The sequence below is a fragment of the Belonocnema kinseyi genome, chromosome 2, assembly GCF_010883055.1.
Source record: "Belonocnema kinseyi isolate 2016_QV_RU_SX_M_011 chromosome 2, B_treatae_v1, whole genome shotgun sequence".
Lineage (NCBI taxonomy): Eukaryota > Metazoa > Arthropoda > Insecta > Hymenoptera > Cynipidae > Belonocnema > Belonocnema kinseyi.
This window is the reverse complement of record NC_046658.1, coordinates 114,552,720-114,575,156: the sequence shown is the minus strand read 5'-3', so window position 1 is coordinate 114,575,156 and position 22,437 is coordinate 114,552,720. Positions and strand designations below refer to the sequence as shown.

Genomic DNA, 22,437 nt, shown 5'->3' with positions numbered 1-22,437 from the left:
CTTTGAACTGTTCAATTGATAAAAATTAACAATTATTTTGGTTTAACGACATTTAATTTAAGCTTGTTCAACTGCATTTTTAAAAGTTTAAAATTCAAGAATTATATATTGCCAGTGCGAATTTTTAAATTTCGTTTATCATGAACAAATTTTTCGAACAGGGAAATGACCGGAAATTTTTTTCGGGACGGAAAAATCTCGAAAAATAAAACTGTAAAATTCACGAATATAACAATTTTCAAATAATAATATCACCGAATTTTAACATTTCTAAAAGAAAATTGTCGAATAATAAAATTTTCGAACAGTTAATAATATTACCGAACGGTAAAATTCTCAAATTGGGAAATTCCCGAATAATAAAATTGCCACATTGGAAAATTCCTAGATAATAAAATTTCCGAACAGTTCATAATATTATGGAACTTTGAAAAATTCTCAAATAAAAAAAAGAGAAAGGGGATTTGGATGGTTGCCTTCTCATTTTTCTCTCTTCTTTTTTATGTTTGTCAAAAAAAATTTTTCTTGTTTAGGAAAATTATGATTATTTTTTTAAAAGGATCTTTTTTTAAATTACAATAGGAAATATAATATGAAAAGGATAATATGACACATATTATGGTGGTTTCGAAAATTTGGTCTTTCGATTCTTGGTGTTTTTCAGGAATTCTATACATTATCTTGATTATTGGACGTTAAATAGGATTTTAAATTTGATTTTAATCTAATTTAAATTTCTTCAATTTTACTATCCGACCTAGAAAATTGCGGAATTATAAAATTCCTGAATTTAAACAATTGAAAATACAATAATCTAATATTAAAAATAATAAAATAAAAATATTTTTTTTATCAAAATATTTTATCATTGTATTTTTAATAAATAAATAACAGTTATAAAAAATTATTTTTAATGTTTGAAATTTCTAAAATTGTTGTTTCAATTTAAAATTAAAATAATTGAAAAAAAAAAGAAAATTTCATTCAGAAATATATTTGGTTCAATTATTGTTATTTTAAATTCAAAAAATAATTTTAAAAACTTTAAAAATTAAAAATAATTTTTTGTAGATAATAATGTCTGATTATTTGATTTTAAATAAGTAAATAATATTTATTTTAAAAAGTTAATTGTTTAAATTGAGCAACATTATAATTCGGGAATTTCCTAGTTGGGATATTTTGTGATTTGGTAATTTTCTGTTGGGAATTTTATTATACATAAATTTTATTAATCGAGAATTTTATTCTTGGAGAATTTTTCAATGTGGAAATTTTACATTGTCGGGAATTTTATTTTTCGGGATTTTTCAGTCGTCCCTTTTTTTCCTCGATTAAAAAGGATACCCTGAAAATCCTTCGATATATTATTTATATTTAAAAAATTTGTCATACCTTTTTTACGTCCATCCACTTCGAAATTAAAAGCAATCGCTATCAAGGAACTTTCAGTAATGTGATTGATATTACTCCGCAAACAATTGATCAAATAAAATGATTTCTCCTTTTTAACTGGAGGTTTCTGACTTATTAATACGACCGGGAAATCGAAACCCCCCTGCTCAAACATCTGATTGTCGAATTGCAAGTCTCCTATGTAAACATTCCAATTCATCTGATTCTGTTTAGAATCCAGTGCTAGAATCATATCTGTCATGGATAAACTGGCAACCTCCATTCGCTGACCATGTTCATTAATGTCTTGCATTGCAACCACATTGATTCCTTGAAAATAAATAATGACAAATCCCTCAGTCTTGTAAACGCAATTCGACTTTTCGAGAGCTTTTAAGGCCTCGTAACCAGCTCGATGCTTCGCACTTGATTTTAGAATCGCACTTATTTCTCTTGTGTTGTTTAAAGAAAAGAAAGAAGTGTCCGCTGTCAAATCATCGTCTTGGGCCGAAAAAAATGTCGCCACCGATGTGGAACTCCCAGAACTCTAGATCATTAAACATTTTTGTATTCTTTAATATTTTCAGTTTTTCTAGTTGAAGACTACTGACCAGAAAAACCGGGAATTTTACAGATTTGTTTTTACTTTTGAAATAAATATCGTCTCGCTCTTCGAAAAAAATACCAAAGATCATTTTATATTTAAGATTTTAAAGGAATTTAAATAAATAAATGATTAATACATCTAATAGAATAATAATTAATCAACTTTTAATTAATTGAATTTTAATTTTTAACTAATTAAGAATTTAAATTAATTTAAATACCTTGACTGGAAAACCGGGAAAGACTGAGAAATTTATTGATCGGGATAAAACCGAGAAATCACTTCTGACCACAGCAAAACGAAAGTTTTCATTATTTTACTAATTTTGGTCAATTTAGAAAAGTGATTTCTACTTGATCTACAGTTTCATATCTGTCAGATTTTCTCAGTTTATGCCAATTAATTCATAATTTATTATTAAATTTCTATATAGTTTATTTATTTAGAAATTAAACTAGTTGTTTGAAAATGTATGTAATTTGTGCAAAAATTCGCTTTTGTAGAAAATTAATCTTTTTGGTATAAAATACAACTATTCCAGTTAAATATTCATAATTTTAGTTAAAAATTCATTAGTTTTTTTGAAAATTAATTTCTTCAACTGAAAATTTGAATGTCCATTTTTAGTTAAAATTTGATCTTTTCTTGTTCAAAATTCAACACTTTTGGTAAAAATGTCTCTTTTTTAATTTAAAATTCAACTATTTCGTTGAAAATCCACATATTTGGTTAAAAATCGATTTTTTGCTAGAAAATTATCTGTTTCTTTGTAAGCTAATTTCTTTCATTTCGGTTGGAAATTAAAGTATTGTCGTTAAATATTAATAATTTTATTTCAAAATTCATCTTTGGATTAGAAATAAAATTACTTGGTTGAAAGTTAAACTCTTTTGCTGAAGATTAATCTTTTTGGTTGATGATTCATCTTTTGGTTCAGAATTCATCTCTTTTGATTACAAATTCGATTGAAAAATTAATTTTTTGTTGAAAATTCATCTTCTATGGTTAAAAGTTAATTCTTTGTAATTGAAAAGTCTAGTATCAGATTTTTAAACCAGAATTCATCTCTTTTAAATGAAAATTCTACTATTTGGTTGAAAATTTAATTAATCTGTAAAAATTCAACATTTTGTTAAAAAGAAATAGTTTTTTATCAAAAATGCAACTGTTTCGTTAGATATTTATCTTTTTAGATGCAAAATACATATTTTTGGTTTGAAAATTCATCTTTTGGTGAAAAAAGTCATCCTTTTTTGTTGAAAATTAATCTTTTATGGATGAAAGTTAATTCTCTCTCATTTAAAAGTCTTCTATGATATTATTAACTCAGAAAAAGTTATATTTTTTGGTTGAAAATTAATTCTTTTCATTTAAAACTCTACTGCCTCTTGGTCAAAAATTCGACTATTTTATGTTGAAAATTCGTCTTTTTCGATATAAAATCCGTACTTTTAGATTAAAAATTAATAATTTGGCAGAAAAGTTGTTGTTGTTGGTTGAAAATTCATCTCTTATAGTTAAAAGTTATTTTTAATTCAAAAGTCTCCTATTATACTTTTAGACTAGAATTCATATTTTCTATTAAAAGTTCTACTATTTGACCGAAAAATGCAATATCGGGTTGAAAATTCAACTATTTTGTAAAAAATCCATCTTTTTTGTTGAAAATTCAACTGTTTTACTGAAAATTCGTCTTTTTGGGTGAAAAATCCTTACTTTTTGATTGAAAATTCACGAATATTTTGGTAGAAAATACATCTTCATTGAAAATTCATATATCTAGGGTAAAAGTGAACTTTTTTTGTTTAAAATTTAACTGTGTTCTGAAAGATTCATGTCTTTGGCTTGAAAAGTTGAACTATTTGGTTATAAATTTATCTTTCTTGGTTAAAAATTAAATTTTTTCTTGAAAATGATACTTTTTGGATTTAAAAGTCCAATTTTTTCTAAAACATTCCTCTTTTTAGTTAAAAAATAATTTTTTTACTTTGAAACTCCACAATTTGTTGAAAATGTAATATATTTGGAGTTGTAATCTTAGGAATATTGTACCTAAATTATTAAAGAATTTATACATTATATTTACCTTGGAGATCTAAAATTTTCAATTTTTTTCAAAATGTATATAACTAAGCAATTGGTATTGAAAAATCATTATTGTAAACTCAAAGAGGTTAACCGAAAAAAAATGTAATTTTTGACCGGGAAAAAGCCTGGAATTTTTTTAAAAGTTTCATTGGCCACCCTAAGTTCTAAAAATATTGATAAAGATATTTAATTTATTTTAAATAATTAGTTTAATATTTTTAATTCAATTACTTGTACGTTTTCCAGAGGCTTTTCCTCTTCTCGTATTGCCAGCATTCGCTTGTAGATTACTTCCGTTTCAGGCGATTTAGTTGTCTTGCATAATTTGCTTCTGATGTCACGAGCTGATACTTCCACCTTGAAAGAATAAAATAAAGGGATTGAAAATGATTGAACTATTTACTTTCATGGTGCAAATAATTCTAGTTTAGATTCTTACTTGAGAAATGGGGCCAATATTTAAGTAGGTCGTGTAACAGCGTTTGTGCATGATAACTTTAACATCGCCGTAATAAGGAAGTCGAACAAATTGTTCCGATGTCCCGCTCATCATCAGAGACAAATTGATACCTCGAGACCATCTTAAAGTTCCTTTATCTAAAAATAAAAATGCAACTTTATCTTTACCTACTGATTTAAAAAAAATTTAATTAAAAAATTTAAACCTTTAAATTTGCAAATTTTGTTATTTGAAGTAATGAAAACTAAATGGCAAATTAAAGCAGTAAAAGTGTAACTCTTCTAAATTCCAAAATTGAAAAAAAAACTTGAAGCATATAAAATTCAAAATAAATTTAATTCTAGGGGTTTCAAACTATGAGAAAGAAGAAAAAGAAGACTTAAGGTTTTCTACTATGAATTGTTTTAGAATGAATAGAAAAAAATTAAAAGACTTAAAAACTATAATTTTCAGATTCAAGCTTTAAAAACTGCAAATTTTTTCTTGAGGTCTTGGACATTAAACTTTTTTAAAATGAATTATTCCAAAGTTCCCGGCTTTAAACTTGAATACTGTATAAATTGAACATTTCAAAATCAAAAATTTTCATTATTATATATTAATATCATAATAAATATATTAACAGATATTGTATTTGAATTTTAATCCTCGTGTAAAAAAATTACATTTTAAGTGGTGAGACAAACTTTACGAGTTTTATTTATGATTTTTGGTCAAAAATAAATCCACGCTGCCATTTTCACAGTTAAAAAATAAAGAATTTTCAAATGTGCAGTTTCTAAATTTAACTTTTCAAAAAAAGAAGTTTAAATGTACATAATTTTTAATGGTAAACATTCAAAATTGAAGATTCAATTCCTGCTAAATTAAAAAAAAATTATTTCACAGTCTTTAACTAGAAATTCCTCAATTTCAAATGTTTTAAATTTTCCAGTGTCATGTCATTATGAATCAACGAATTTGAAATTATATGAAAATTCTATAGACTAAAAAATGAAAACAAAAAAATTAAAGGACTTTAAAATTACCTATTTTTAGCTGAATGATTTCTTACTTAAAAATGATAAAAAGTTACTTTTCAAACTAAGAAGAATTTTAAATCAAAGTAATTTCAAATTGCATCATTTTGTGAAATCTAAAGGAATTAGAAAGGGGTTTCTACTTAGAATTTCTTTAATTACCAGTCAACAAATAAATTCACTCTATTTCTCCGGTTTTCAGGCATTTTTATAGAAATATTAAAATAATTTATGAGGAGTACCTTTTCCCCGAAAATCACCATCTCCGACCGGTGGAGTAGATAACAACAAAGTTGTATTTACATTTGTTGCAGGAGAATCTGGCATTCTGCTGGCAATTGTTGGTACCGTATAATGACACGTGCTGCCACTCTCAACTTTGCACATCCACGAAAAATGTTGAGTATCTTGCAAAATTGCATCTAGACCAGAGAAAAGAATTTTTCATTAAAAACATTTTTTTTAAATCTGGAATTGTACAAATGAGGGAAATGTCAAGAATGTCAAAAACTGATCTTTTTGGATAAGAATCGTCCATATATTAAGTAAAGCTTTTTTAAAACGATTTTTGGACCTTTCTTCCCCCTCTTGTAACGTTAACGTTACAATAGTGTTACTTAATTTTTATTAATCTGATTTTTTCACTATAAATACGTTTTCTATGAGTGAAAAATTATTTGAAATTTTTTATGTGAATAGTTTACAAGAAACAAATAATAATATTTTTGTAAAAATAAAAGGTGAATGAAAATAATGAAGTAAATTGTAAACATTTTAAAAATATGCAAAAATTCGTTGAATTCAGTAAATTTGAAAATAAATTTAGGAAATTTTAAGGATATTAAAAAGAATTTGATGAAATGTCTAAGGATGTAAGGTGAGTTTAAAAAACTTCAAAATGAGTCAAATGAATTTTTTTTAATCCATTGAATTGAGTGATTTAGACAAATTCAAAAAATTCCATTGAATTCGGGCTAAATTAATGAGAATTTATGGTGAATTCTTAATAAATTCAAATGAATTTAAAAAAATTTAATATCTTTTCAAATCCTTGAACCTCTATAAAATCCTTCATTTCTTATTAATAAATTCGTAGAAAACCATCAAAATATTATAAAATCCCTTGAAAATGGTAAAAATTCTTTAGAACCGCATGCAAATTTCTTCAAATTCATTCAAATCATTCAAATCCTTAGGAATCCTTTGACCGTTTTTTAATCTCCTGAAAATGCCTTGGTATCTTTAAAAAAAACCCTAAAATATTTTAAAGTTTTTGAAATCTCTTCAAACATCTGAAATTAATAAAAAAATCCTTCGAATATTTTAAAATGCCCTTAAATATATTTTAAATCCTTTCAAATTTTTTGAAATCCCTTGAAATTTTTTAAAGTTTTCAAAAATCCATTGTAATTAAAAAAATGTAACATTCTTTAAAATCTTTTCAAATCCTTTAAACTCTTTGAAAGATCTTGAAAATTCGTTGCCATTTTTTTTAATGCAGTAAACCTAGTTTAATTCTTTGCAATCAACTTCAATTAATATAATTTATTAAAAATGTCCTAAGATATATTATATCCATTCATTAAAATAGTATAAAATCTTATAAAATTATTAGATTTCCTTAAATGCTGGAAAATTGATTGAAATACCTTGTGAGATTATTTTTAAATATCCTGAAATGTTTCAAATCTTTTACAATTTTTGAAGTCCCTCGAAACTTTTTTAAAGCTCTTGACAATGTTTTGGAATTTTTAATAATACTAAAACATATTTCAAATTCTTTGGAACCACTTCAAATTCAATCTTTAAGTTCTTCGAAATCTTCTCAAATTATTGAAATCAAATGAAAAATTTAAATTCTACAAAATCCCTCAATCCTTGTGAATGAATCGTTTCATATCTTAAAAAATTCTAGAAAATTCTTTAAAACCACATGAAAATTGGTTTACATTCCATAAAATTATTTAAATCCTTTGAAATTCCTCGAAATGTTGAAATCTCTTGAAAGTACCTTGGCATATTTTAAAATACCCTAAATATAAGAACCTTTTTTTCTAAATCCTTTCAAACTTAAAAAAAAAAATTGAAAATTCTTCGGAATTTAAAAAATACCCTTGAATTTTCTAAATTCTTTGAAATCCCCTAAAATTATTGAAATCAAATGAAAACTTTTAAATCTACAAAATCCCTCAATCCTTGTGAATAAATCGTTTTATATCTTCAAAAATCCTAGAAAATTATTTAAAACCACATGAAAATTTGGTTAAATTCCTTAAAATCATTCAAATCCTTAGAAATTCCTCGAAATTTTTAAATCTCTTGAAAATTCCTTGGAATATTTTATAATAGCCTAAATATTCGAAATTTTTTTTTTAAATCCTTTAAAACTTTTTTAAAAACTTGAAAATTATTTGGAATTTTTAAAACTATCCTAAATCCTTCGAAATCCCTTAAATATATGGAAATCTATTTAAAATTTTCTTGGAATCTTCTAAAATATCATAAAACGTCGTAAATCGTTTGAAATATGTTGAAATTCCTTGAAATTCTTAAAAAATAACCTTGAATCTTTTCAATTCTTTGAAATCCCGTCAAATTTTAAAATCAAATGAACATTTTTATATCTATAAAATATCTCAATCCTTGTGAATAAATCGTTCCATATCTTCAAAAATTCTTTAAAACCACATGAAAATTTGTTTACATTCCTTAAAATTATTTAAATCCTTTAAAATCTCTTGAAAGTGCCTTGGAAAAATTTTAAATACCCCAAATATTAAAACATTCTTTCTAAATCCTTCGAAACTTTTTTTAAAACTTGAAAATTCTTCGGAATTTAAAAAATACTCTAAATCCTTTGAAATCCCTTCAATCTATTGAAATCTATTAAAAATGTATTGGAATTGTTTGAAATACCCTAGAATATTTTAAATCCTTTGAAAGATTTTTTCATTTCTTGGCATTTTTAAAAATACCCTAAAATCTTTCAAATCCTTTGACATCTTTTGAAAGCACCTGAAACTTTTTCAAGATCTTGAAGATTCCTTGAAATTTTGCAAAATACCCTATAATGGTTTAAATCTCTTCAAATTATTGAACTAAATTTAAAATTTCTTAGAACCTTTGAATATATATTAAAATATTTTTAAAGAATTCTGGAAAATTTAGGAATAGGTATTGACCGGTATTAATTAGTGGTTAACCGATGAGTTAATGGTTAATTTATTGAAAGAAAAGTGACTAAAGTGATCTATTGATTTAAAATAGTGACTATGGTGACTTTATCTTAAAAAAGTGTTTAGAAAATGATTTTTGAAAAAAAAGATAAACTAAAAGTGTTGTGTGATAGCCCTGATGATTCTTGACAGTTAATCAAAGTACTTCTTATAGAAATTCCCTGACTTTTGCATTTTTTTCGAAATTCCTGACTTTTCCCTCACCAACAAAATTTGCTGACTTTCCCTGATTTTCAGGTTTCAATTTTGCAAATTAAATGAACTCTTTAAAAGCACAAATGGATTAAATTAAAATTTGTATTATTCAATTACCTCCAGTTTCGTTTGACTCTCCGACGAAAATTTTAAAAAAGCAAGAATTGTCGATCAAAAGCTGTGGATGGTCATCTGGATGGATTAAAATATACATTGTTCCTTTATCTTCTTGCGTTGTGATGACCACTGGCATGGTTGAATAATCATTCTTAAAAAAATTTTTAATTATTAGAGGTAAACCTTGTGAGAAAAAAAGATAATTTATTGTTAAGCAAGTAATAATATCTTACAGAAACGGCAACGCTTCTCCGGTAAATACTCTGATCAACTCTAATTGGACAAGACCACTGATGTCCTAAACTGAAAGATATGTACAAGACAACTGAATCCAAGTTCTGTAAATCTAATGTATGCCACTGGGTTATTGGTACTGCTTGCCTATTTAATTAAATTCGGACTATTAAAAATCACATCTTAAAATTGCAGGCCACGGATTCACTTTGTGGATCGAAAATAATATAAATTGTGTTACAAATTAAAAAAAAATAGTGTGAAGTAGTGTTAAAAATTCTGTCAAGTATTATACTTATGTGTAGTCAGATTTTGAAAGCACATAGTCAAAAATAAAAAAGTGCGTAATGGAAAACTAACTTGATTTTTTTAACAAAGTTTCTAGTTTTCTGACCTAATATTTTTAAAGTATTAAAAATGAACTCCTATTATGTTTATTTAAAATTTTATTCTTTAATCATTAAATGATAAAAATTTCTATTTAAATATGACAGGCTTCACAGTCTTTTCCCTATTTCGCTCTTTTGTGGGGTTTTCGCTTAAATGAGAGACAATTATTAAGTCTACTATTAAATTTTCTGTGAAGAATTTTTTTTTTGTAAGAATTTGATTATTTTGTTCAAAATTAAATTATTTTGTTAAACATTCAACAATTTTGTTCAAAAATTATACTTCATGGTTGAAAATTCAACTATTTTGTTACAAATTCATATTTTTTGGCTTCGAAAATAAATTATTTTGTTAAAAAGTCATACTTCTTAACTTAATATACAACTAACTGTTAAAAAATCACCTTTTTGGCTTAGAAATTCAATAATTTAATTGAAATTTTTTTCTTTTTTGTGGAACACTTTTTTTTGGTTTCAGAGTCTACTATTTCATTTTTGGGAAAGAATTAATATTTTTTAGTTTAGAGTTAAATTATATTGTCGGAAATTCAATATTTCTGTTAAAAAGTCATACTTCTTGGTTTAAAATTCAACTCCTTTGTTAAAAATTCATCTTTTTCTGTGGAAACAGAACCTTGTTTGGTTAAAAATAAAACTTTCTTATGGTTAAAAATGAATCTGTTTCGTGTTAAAATTAATTTTTTTGTTGAAACTTAAATTTTTTATTTTTAAGAAATTAATATTTTTGGCAAAAAATTTCTACAGCTTGGTTGAAAATTGAAGTATTTTGTTGAAAATTCATCTTTTTTGGGAGAAAACAAACTTTTTTAGTTATAAATGCAACTGTCTGGTTAAAAATTAATCTGTTGCGGTTGAAAACTAACTTATTTCTTGAGAATTCAAACATTTTGGTAGCAATTCATCTTTTTGGTTTATAAATTCAACAATCTCATTGAAATTTTGTTTCTTTCTTGCCAAAGAATTTTTTTTTCAAGTCTACTTGTACATTTTTGGTTAAGAAATTTATTATTTTGTTGAAAAAATAAATTATTTTAATTAAAAATTGAACAATTTTTGTTTAAAAGTCATACTTTTTGGCTTAAAATTCAACTAATTTGTTAAAAACTCATAATTTTGCTTAGAAATTCAATAATTTGAATGAATTTTTTTTTCTTTCTTGCCCAACAACTTTTTTTTTTAATAATCTATTATTAAATTTTTGGTGAGAAATTAATCTTTTTTGGTTCAAAGTCGAATTATTTTGTTAGAAATACAATACTTCTGTTAAAAAATCACACCCTTTTTTAAAGAAAATTTCACGCTTTGGTTGAAAGTTGTGAATTTTTCTTTTCGATTAAAAAATGTATCTCTTTTGGTTAAAAGTGCACCTATTTGTTTCAAGATTAATCTGCTTTGTTTCAGCATTCATCTTTTTTGTTAAGAATTCATCTTTATTGGTTCAAAATTTAAATACCTGATTAAAAGTTGAAATACATAGTGAAAAATTAATTTCTTTGGTTGAAGATTTATCTTTTTTGTTGATAATTGAACTTTTTTGATAAAAATTTAACTATTTTGTTGCAAGTGAACTATTTAGCTGAAAATGCATAATTATTTTGTCGAAAATTTAACTATTTCGTTGATAATTTATGTATTTTGTTGAAAATTCGTCTTTTTATAGAAAATTATTCTTCTTGGTTGAATTCAACTTTTTTGGTTAAAAATGAAACTATTTTGTTAAAAATTAATCTGTTTTGACTGATGATTTAACTATTTTGTTAAGAATTCATATTTTTTGGTTCAATACAACTGTTTATTATTTGAAATAAAATTATTTTTTTATTAAAATATTAACTAGTAAATTTTTTGTTCAGAATTCATCTTTTTGTGTGGAAAATCCAACTACTTAAGTGAAAGCTGAACTACTTTCTTCAAAGTTATTTTTTTTTAGTTAAAGATGTTTAATTTTAGTTGAAAATTCATGTGTTTAGCTTGAAAATTCAAGAATTTGGAACAAAACTTGACTATTTTTCAGACAAGTCCTTTTTTTATTGAAAATTAATTCACTTAAATAAAAATTTAAATACTTAAATTTTTATTAAAAATTGACCTTTTTCAGCTTGAAAATTCAACAATTCAGTATAAAAATTTTAGAAACGAAAAAAATATCAACTGAAAATTAATCAAATAAAATTTGAACTAGCATGAGTTCCATATTTCAAATTATGTACTTAAAAATATATTATTTTGCTGAAAATTCGTTCTTTTACAAGAAAATTAATCTTTCTGATGGAAAGTTAAACTATTTGGTAAAAAATTTATTTATTTTGTTAAAAGATCAGTTTTATAGAAAATGAATCTTATTGGTTGCAAATTCAAGTATTTGGTTAAAAATGTATGCATGCTGTGGAAAATTCATCTTTTTGGTTGAAAATTTCAATTCTCGGTTGAAAGTTCTCCTACTTTGTTGATTCATAAGACAAAAGAAGATTTCCCCCACCTCTGAAAGCATTCAAAGAAGTTAAAAAAAAATATTTGCATTAGCGAAAAATTGTGAGAAAATAGTGTCTTTAGTGTGATTTTTTTCGAAATAATAGCAGAACAAGGTCATCGATCAAAAAAAGTATCAAATCGTGTGAATAGTGTTGTAAGTCCGAGGCCTAATATTTTATTAACTGAATCTGAAATATGAATTTACTTTTGATCTTCCGTTGGCAGAATGTTTATACTGTGAGGAGTGAGATCGGCAGGTAGTTCAATTTCACTAGAATCTTCAGGAAGAGCGAGTGTAGCCACACACAATTCCTGACCTGTCATGTTTCCAATAACATAACTACTACAGATTCGAACTAAACGCATGTCTTCAAGCATACTGCTTTTGATGTTTACAATACAAAGCTGAAAAATTATAAATAAATAGATATATTGAAAAGAGATCAAAGACAATTTGGCGATTGATTAAAAATCAATTGGCAGGAGATAGAATTAGTTTTGCAAATTATTTTTAGCTACTTACACTAGAGCCACAATCTACAGCAGTTTTCGTACTTCCTTCAACTGGTATTAAACCTCCAATCTTTGGCATATAAAAACTTTGACTCCAGTCAGGTCGAGCCAATTGAAGAGCAGAGGATGTGTAATATGTGTCTCCAATTGCCACTCCTAAATGAAAGGTACCCTGAATCGGTTTAATAATATAAATTAGAAGCAGATTGAAATAAGAGAGCTATATTTATATTTGAGACAATGATTATTAAGGAAATATTTGCGATCAAGGAGACCTTTTTTTAATCGCAGGATGTCCATCAAAATATTTTTTCAATTCTTGCTAATTTACATATATTTAAAACTAAACTACTTTAAGAATTGAAATAGGAATTTTTCTTAATTTAAAACATTTAAACATAAAAATAAAAATGTTTAAAATTCAGCAATTTGAAGTTCAAACATTCAGTAATGTACAATTGTGAATTAGAAGCCATGTAATTATTGGGAATGGTGGTCTATCATTTTGCCACCTGGTGCCCAAAACTGGAACTAGAAAGAGTAGGTACAATTTTAAACATGTATTTTAATTTTTGCATAAAAGTGTTTTTACGATATTTTTGTGAAGTATAAAACAATGATTGAATACAAAAAACAAATCTTCATCAAAATAAATAGTTTCAGATCGAATTTCCATATTATAAAATGAAAAAACACATTTTTGTCAAATAGGTTTAAAACGAAAATTATTTCACTATTTCATGTAACTTTCAATGAATTTGAGTTTAAATCAACTTTAATTAGTCTATGAAGTGACAAATTTTATATAGATTGTGCAAAGAATACGAATAATAGACGATTTAGGTTAGCCGTTTTAATCAAAGAAAAAAATGTCCGGCCATTTCCCGCTTCGCAAACATTTTTCACTGTCAATGAAATTTAAAAAATCGAACACTGAAGCTAACAATTTTCCCATTTGAATTAATAAAAACTGAGCTGCAAATGAAAGCACTCAAAGTGGAATCTTGCGAATTTCAAACTTTTAAAATAATTTACACGTAAAAAATGGAAGCTACTAACACTTTTAAACTACACAATTTTTAATTAAATGCAGTTAAACTACAAAATAAATTTGTTAACTTTTATAAATGGTAAAGTTCAAAGATTCAGATTCAGTTTTAAATATATAATTCCACGTTATTTAAAGTAATTTTAAGCCAGAAACATGAAAAATTGAACGATTACATTTTTTTATAAGCTGAACACTTCTTAAATTAAAAGTTAAATTATTTACATTGTAAATGGTTAGAAAATCCTTAAAATGCTTCCAAATTTTATTTGAAAATCTTGAAAAATCTGCATGTTTTTTACATTTTTTTTCAATTTTTTTGATTATTTTTGAAATTATTTCAGTACTTTTAAACATCCTTTAGAATGAATCCAATTTTTTCTAAATTTCTTTTTAAATTCTGCCAAATTAAACAAATTTCCTTAAAATCTTCCACATTCATTTTTGATAATTTTGTAATTCTTTCTAAATATCTTTGAATAATCACTCAAAATTTTCTTTTCAAAATAAAAATCATTATTAATTTTCATAGGAAATTTTTTTCAATCTGCTGAAGCCATTTCAAATTCTTAAAAATCTTTTAATTTTTTTTTCGAAATCTGCCAAAATCTATATTTTGGCGGTATATATTTTGAATTGTTTCAAATAATTTCAAATTTTAAATTGAATTTGAATTTTTTCAAAATTTCTGAATATCTCTTCAACGTCCGTGAATTTTTTAAAGAATAATATGTTGTTGTTATTTATACAGCGAAGTTCAAAAATTTGACTTATAGATTAATTTTTTTTTAATAGAACAATTAAAATGTAACGTTTAAATTGCAGTTTTTGATATTTAACTACAATTACTGACTTTAAATAAACAGTCAGATATTTCGAAATATTAAGTAATTCTTATTTTTCTTAATTAAACAATTTCACATAGAATGATTTAAAAATGGAATATTTTAGACTGAAATAATATTTGAAATTTAAAAAAGCCTTTGTTTATGAATATATTAGTTTGAAGTTATTTTAAAATTGAAAATATTTTATAAAGTTTCAATCGGGAATTTATATTTGTTTAACTAATGACTTTCCAATTGAAATAGTTTACATAATTTTTAAAAGTTAGAAACTGGAAAGTCTAAAATTGCGAACTGATTTCGAAACGTCTTGTAAAATTAATTATTATTCACTTATTTTAATTTTTAAAATCATTATTAATTTATATTCACAGTGGATCAACTAAAAACTTATTTTAAAAAAGGATGAAAAACATAGTTGGATAGATATTTCTGTAAAAAAGTATGTTTTTTCACCTTATAAAATGTAAATTCCATCTACTTTAAAATCGTACCTATTCTTTCTAGTTCGGTTTTTTGTCACCAGGTGGCGTATAGCAGTTCAACCATTCCCAACAGGATAAGTTTAATCATACTTATTACACACAAAAAATTTCTGCATTTAATAGTGTCTTTAAGTTATTAACTTCAAACTGGATTTCTTATCTCTTGATTCAGTAAAGGTATATTTGATTGAGAAATGCACAATTTCTTTCTTACCTACGAAATCAGAAGACAATTATGTACATAATTACTATATTTTCAATTAAAAAATAGAATATAAATGTTTCGTAAAATTATATATTACAAGAGAAATTTTGGCAAATTTTTTTGGAATTTTAATGATGTTAACATGTTTAGCAAGTCTGATTATATGCATATAAATATATATTATTAATTTAATTTCGTGACTAGACTTTGAAACCATATATACAGAAACAATAATTATCTCGATTTGTTCACAAAATTGATTTATCACGTTTCGTTCACTTACCCCTCAATTGGACACTGATTCAAAATAAAAGATTTGAAACCCCACCATTTTCAGACAATAATCTTATAAATTTTATTAAATAAATAAAAATTGTTATCCTTAAAAAATCAAAATTGAAATTTTTTCAAATATTTTCAATTGAACCGTTACAGGGTGTCTACTAAAAATTGAATAACGATGATTCTCTTGATTGAAAAATATTTCTTAGTTGAAAATTCAACTTATGTTGACAAGTCGTCTTTATTGTTGAATTAAACTGTTTTTTATTAAAAATTAAAATTGTTTGGTTGAAATATCAACTATTACATTTTTTGTGCAAGATTGAAAAATTAATTTTTTCAACTACAAATTTAAGTGTACAATTTTTGGCTGACAATTTATCGTTTTTAGTTGCAATTTCATACATTTTATCCAAAAATCGTCTTATTTGGTGAAAATAAAAATTCCTCTTTTTGTTAAAAATTCAACTATTTCAGTTAAGGATTCATTATTTTAGTCGAAAATCCATCAATTTGGTTGAATTTTTTTTACTAAAAATTGAACTATTCCTTTTTGGTGGGAAATTTCCCTTTCTATAATTAAAAATTAAACTTTTTGGTAGAAAATAATCTGCTTGCTTAAACATTAATCTTTTCGGTTGAAAATTCAAGTATTCTCGTTGAAGATTTATCATTTTAGTTGAAAATTCATCTTTTAAGCTTAAAATTCAAATATTCCAGTTTAAGATTGATCATTTAAGTTGAAAATTCATCACTTGGATAAAAAATTGTATTTTAAAAATTAGTTAACTTTAAAATTATTTCAATTGGATATCCCATCATTCTAGTAAAATATTCATCTCTATGATTGACAAATTAATTTTTTCAACTAAAAATGTATGTATACAATTTACCTTTTTTAGTTGCAATTCATATATTTTGTTGAAAAATCGTCTTTTTTGTTGGGAATAAAAATTCTTGGTTAAAAATTCAACTATTTCAGTTAAGGATGTCTTTTTTTAGTTAAAAATTCAACTATTTGGCCAAAATTCAGGTATTTAGTTAAAAAATCATCTTTTCAGACAACAATTACTCTTCTTTTTTAAAAATACATTTTTTTACTGGAAATAGAACTACTTCATTAAAAGTTAAACTCTTGTTAACTTAATTAAAAGTTAAACTCTGGTTAAAAGTTCATCTTTTTGGTTTCAGATTCATCTATTCAAGTTAATGATTCATCATTTTAGATGAAAATGAATCTTTTTGGTTGAATTTTTTGTGTGGATAATTAATTTTTTATCTAAAAATTTAACTATTATATTTTTGGTCGAAAAATGATCTTCTTTAGTTCAAACTTTACCTATTTGTTTAAAAATTTTGTTTGAATTGAAGTTAATAAAGTGCCCACAATAATTTTAACTAAATAAGCATTGCATTTCAAGTATAAGAAGTTAAAATAAAAGTTTGTATGACTTATTATTCAAATTCATGGACTTTAGAAACAAATTCGAGAAATGATTAATTATGTTTTTAATGCTATTTAATTATTTAATTAATCAATTGTTTTAATATATTTAAGAATATCTTGCAATATAATTTTCCAAAGATTTCTGAACACATAAGCTGTGCACATATTCCGAATGGATTGTTTAGAAAAATGCAAAATACCATAAAAACCATAAATATTGTGCAAGAATTACTAATAATTCATTCTCATTCAAAAAATAAATTCATTACAATTTTCATTGTTAGAAAAAATTGAAATTGGAAATCTCTTTCGTAGATTAACTATTTTTAAATTAGAATTTTGAAATTATGGTAGTTGTGTTAATCCGACGTCTTAAATAAACAGTTTATCTATGATTTCAAGAAATAAAATAAAATTGCTGCACCCATGTTTTTGTAGTTGAATTTTTTCTTACAATAGCTTCTTATCAGTTTTTTGAAATGGTTGAATTCCAATAATTGGTGGCTTATTTTTTCGGGGGAAACATTCTCTATAAATCTACTGTTTCAAATTTTGAATGTAAGTTTTTCTATGGCTGAAAGAGTTGAAACAATTTTTTAAAATAAATAACTGTATTTGAAGATTATTGATTTATCTTCAAAATTGGAAAAAACACATTTTTAAGGAATAATTTCCCCAAAAGAATACATCAATTACAAAAACTATTGTAAAAATAATTCTTTTTCGTAAGTTCTAAATTTTTTTTATAAATAGGAATATTATTTTTTTAAGACATGATTGGTAATAGCATCTCAGGTCTTAAAATCATAGAAAACTTTTTCCCAAAACTTTGGCACGACAACTACCTTAAATGGATGAAAATTAGTAATAATTGGTAAATTGTGCCCTATACCATTAGATAGTTTGATAAAAAATGGTTAATTTTTAAACGATTTAATTTGACTTTATTTATATTATAATATTATAAATTTTTTTGATTTAAAGGTTTTTGAAATGAAACTTGTCTAACTTATAAAACTTTAATTGAAAATGATTAAATTTCAAATATTTGAAACCCCTAATTGTTTAACTATAAAGATTTTGGGTTTGGAATAGTACAATTGAGGGCAACCATTTCCTCCAGTAAATATTTAGATAATTATTATTTAAAAAATATTTTTACCTCTAATTTGGGAGGTGCAACGATTCCAAAATGAGGTACAGAACAAAGTTCTACATCCTCTGATACGAGAGAAATATGACATCCAGAAGAATTTAATATAAAGCACCAAGGTTGTAGTTCCAAAAGCAGCGTGCTCGATACCAATCCAGCATCTTGATACTTTACCTGAACAATTTTTAGAAAAAAATGGAAAATCTTGAAAAAATAAAAACTTGAAAATCAGGGAAAAGTCAGGGAATTTATGTAAGAAGCACTTTAAGTAACTTTCAAGAATAATCAGTGCTGCCACGTAGTCACTTCAGTCACTTTAAAAAAATGAAAAGATCATTCAATAAAGCAAATGGACGTCCAAAAATTCAAACGATTACACAAATTTGAGGGTATTTTAAAAAACTGTAAGGAATTTTGAGTAGATTTCAGTAATTTGAAGAGATTTCAAAGGATTTAAAAAAATTTAAGGATTTTTCAAGAACTTGAAAAAATCTCAAGGAATTTCAAAAGATATCAAAGGATTTTCAAAATATCTCAAAGGATTTAACATATTTTAGGGCATTAAAAATGATTTTAAGGAATTTTATGAGATTTATGAGGATTTTTATGATTTTAAGCGGATTTTAATATCTCTCGATGTATTTTAATCAATTTTCCAGAATTTCAGGAAATACTACCAGATTTCATATATTTTCACGGTATTTTATAATATTTTAATCACTTCAAAGAATTGATTTACAATATATATCTTAAGAGATTTCGAAGGGTTAGAAATATTTAAAAAAATTTAATTTTAAAAGCTTTAAAGAATTTCGGAAGATACGTAGTCACTTTACAGGATCAAGGTGAAGTTATAAAATATTTTAAACAATTTCAAGGAGTTTTCTAACATTTTCGAGTATTTAAATGATTTTTAGGAATTTTAAAAGCTCTCCAGATTTTTTCATAAATTTTCCAAGACTTCAGGAATTATCAGATTTCATGTAATTACACGGGATTTTATACTATTTCAATGGATATCAAAGAATTTATTCACAAGAGTTGAGGGATTTTGTACGGTTCAAAAAAATTCAGGAGATTTTCAGATTTTTTTTCAATTTATTTGAATACATTTGATAATAGACGAAAATTTTTATTAACATATCCTGAAATCTTTTCAATTCTTTGAAATTCTCTTGAAGTTTTTTAAGTACTTAAATTTTTCGAAATTCACTCAACGCTACGCATTTTATTGCATTTTATTAGTCTTTGTTTAATTCATACTGAAGTCTTTTACACTAATCTTGAATTCTTAGACATTTCATTAAATTCTTTTGAATTCCCTTGTATTTTTATAAACTTATTTCAAACCTACTGAATTCAATGACTTTTTTAATATTTTTAAATTGTTCTCTATTTACTTTATTTTCTTTTTAATGCACTTTAATCTTGCAGACACCCTGATTAATTAAAGTATTTAAACAGCGAAATCCTAACTTTAGTAATAAAGTCAGTGGAAATTCTAAAGTTACCTGAATGTGCGTCTGCGGTTGTTCTGCAGCGATCCATTCGAAAACTTCATCGGTTTGAAATGGCCACTGCAATTCAGTCTTTAAAGAATCTAATTCCTTCAGAATTTCTTGTATATTTTCCTTCTCGGGCCTCTTAAAAAATATACGTTGGTCAACCGAACTATAAGATAATGGAACGTACGGATTTGAGGCTGAAACTCCACTCCTGTCATAAAGAAATTGGGTATTAATTTCAGTAATCAAAATATTGGTTACAAAATAATTTAGTTTGATCAAGTACCGAGGAATTGACCACTAGGGTGGTCCGAAAATTAATTTGAAATTTTTTTTATTCGAATTTTCGTGCATATCCCCTTACCCTATAAATTTCTTCAAATTCCCACAAAAATAAATGCCTTTTGAAAATAATATTTATAATTTTAAATACGTTGTCATACATTTCATTTCGAATTGTCAATAGTAGGTGTATCGAGTTGACCTTCAATATTTCTCCTTAAAGATTTCTCTCGAATTTTCTTACACAAAGGTTTTCATAAGATTTGAAAAGATTTCACAAATATTTCACAATAATTTTAAAGATTTCACAAAGATCAAACAAATTTCAAATATAAAACATTTTAAAACATTGCAAAGCTTTAAAAGATTTTAAAATGGTTTCAAAAGATTTCCAAGATTTCACAAGTATTTAACAATAATTTTAAAGATTTCGCAAAGATTTAAAAGATTTCAAATGTTATAAAATATTTCAAAATATTTCAGAACATTGCAAAGCTTTAAAAGATTTCAAAATAGTTTTAAAATATTTCCAAGATTTCACAAAAATTTCACAATGATTAAAAATATTTCACAGAGATTTTAAAAGTTTCAAAAGATTTCAAAGAGTTTAAAATATTTTTTAATATTTTACAAGATTAGAAAGATTTGGTAAAGATTTCCAAAATTTCACGAAGGTTGCAAAGAATTTGACCAATATTTCAAGACGATTTCAAAGATTTCCCAAAGATTTCAAAAGAGTTAAAAACATTTTAAGTGATTTCAAAAGATTTTAGATAATTTAAAAAAATTTACAAAAGATTTCAAAGATTTTATAAAAATTTACAAAAGATTTCAAAGATTTTATAAAAATTTCGAAGATTTCACGAAGGTTCTTTACACCATATTTCAAGAGTGATCAATAAGGTTGCCCACATTTTTTTATTTCAAATTTTCAATATTAGTTGTATCGAGTTTTATAGGGTCCTAAAAAACTCCATAATTGAAAAATTGAGTTTTGCGAGCTTTCAACTTTTCAGACGGAGCGAGACAATAATCAATTAGACTTAACAACAATAATTTTTTAATCAATTCATTATTATGTTTAACAATATTCTGTTAGAAAACTGGCAGTAATTATGGATAGAATAAAAAATAGAAATAATTTTTTCTGTAACTTTTCACTTTTTGTCAACTTTTTAATTACAATGAAGTAATAAATAATTCAAGTTAACAAACATAATAATATAATTTTTTAAATAACATTCTCCTTGAATAATGCTAGAAAGTTGTAATTTTATCTTAGATTTTCAGCATTTCTTTGACTTTTTAGTTGTGCTTAAATAATAAATGAACATCAACAAGAATCACTTTTAAGTAGTATTCCATTTTTTCAAAATTAGGTAGTTTTACTCTTTTGCTAACGTTCTTAAAATATTAATTTAAAGAAAAAGTCTCGTAGTGACTACTTCAAGGAAAATTTATATTCAATATGATCCATGCAGAAAGTTTGAAAAATATGTAAAATATCTTTTCTCATACAGAAAAATATATCCACAGAAAAGAAATTGTTTAAAAAATTATTCTTTCTGGTGTTTTTTTATTAAGTGTTCATAACTGAATAACCAAAGCAAAGCAAAAAATATCAAAAAGAATGCAAATTTCTAGCATTGCTTTAATAAAGGATAGCGATAAACAACAATAAATGTCTTCAATAATTACGTTTGTTAAATTGCATAAATTATTATCTCACTTTAAGAAAAAATAAACAAAAAGTAGAACATTAAAAAAAATGCAACCTTCTAGCAGTATTCAAAGAGAACATTCTTTAAACAAAAAAATTACTTGAACAATTATGTATCTTCAATTGCATTTATTGTTACCTCACTAAGTTAAAAGTGGATAAAAAGTAAAAAAATTCAAAGAGAATATTATTAAAAATTATAATAAATTCTTTAAGCAATTATGTTTCTTAACCTGAAATAATTATTACCTCACTGTAATTGAAAAATGGGCAGAATGTGCAAAATTTCAGAAAAAAACCACGACTTTCTAATTCTATACTGAAATAAAATTGTTATAAACAATAATCAATTGCTTGAACAAATTATTTAAACATATACATGACAGAAAAAGTAATATTTTATGTATTACAAATAATTTAAGCGATTCTGAATTATATATACAATAACGCCTTTTTGCTTATAGGAAATAATTTTAAAAAAAGGAATTTATTTTTTGTGTGGATTTGAACAAATTTGGGGGATATGCATAAAAATTCAAGGAAAAAAATCTTTGTGAAATCTTTAAAAACTTCTGAAATAATTCGAAATATTTTATAATCTTTAAAATCTTTTTGAAACCTTGAAATCTTTGTGAAATATTTAACATTTTTGCAATTTCTTGAGATATTTATAAAATTTGTGCAATCTTCTAAAATATTTGAAAACATTTTAGAATCAT

At 24.6% G+C, this 22,437-nt stretch overlaps 1 protein-coding gene across 1 annotated transcript in view; it reads right to left on the bottom strand.

Annotated features, from left to right (window-relative positions):
* Positions 1 to 22,437, bottom strand: part of LOC117167188 (vacuolar protein sorting-associated protein 13B) — a 116,331-nt gene that overhangs the window by 21,846 nt on the left and 72,048 nt on the right. Inside the window, exons 36-45 of the mRNA XM_033351913.1 lie at positions 19,723 to 19,927; positions 18,221 to 18,385; positions 12,757 to 12,918; positions 12,439 to 12,638; positions 9,351 to 9,498; positions 9,118 to 9,268; positions 5,812 to 5,991; positions 4,530 to 4,687; positions 4,322 to 4,447; positions 1,396 to 1,942 (exon numbers count right to left, since the gene is read on the bottom strand). Coding sequence (XP_033207804.1) covers positions 1,396 to 1,942; positions 4,322 to 4,447; positions 4,530 to 4,687; positions 5,812 to 5,991; positions 9,118 to 9,268; positions 9,351 to 9,498; positions 12,439 to 12,638; positions 12,757 to 12,918; positions 18,221 to 18,385; positions 19,723 to 19,927 — 2,042 coding nt within the window. The remainder of the gene's footprint in view (positions 1 to 1,395; positions 1,943 to 4,321; positions 4,448 to 4,529; positions 4,688 to 5,811; positions 5,992 to 9,117; positions 9,269 to 9,350; positions 9,499 to 12,438; positions 12,639 to 12,756; positions 12,919 to 18,220; positions 18,386 to 19,722; positions 19,928 to 22,437) is intronic.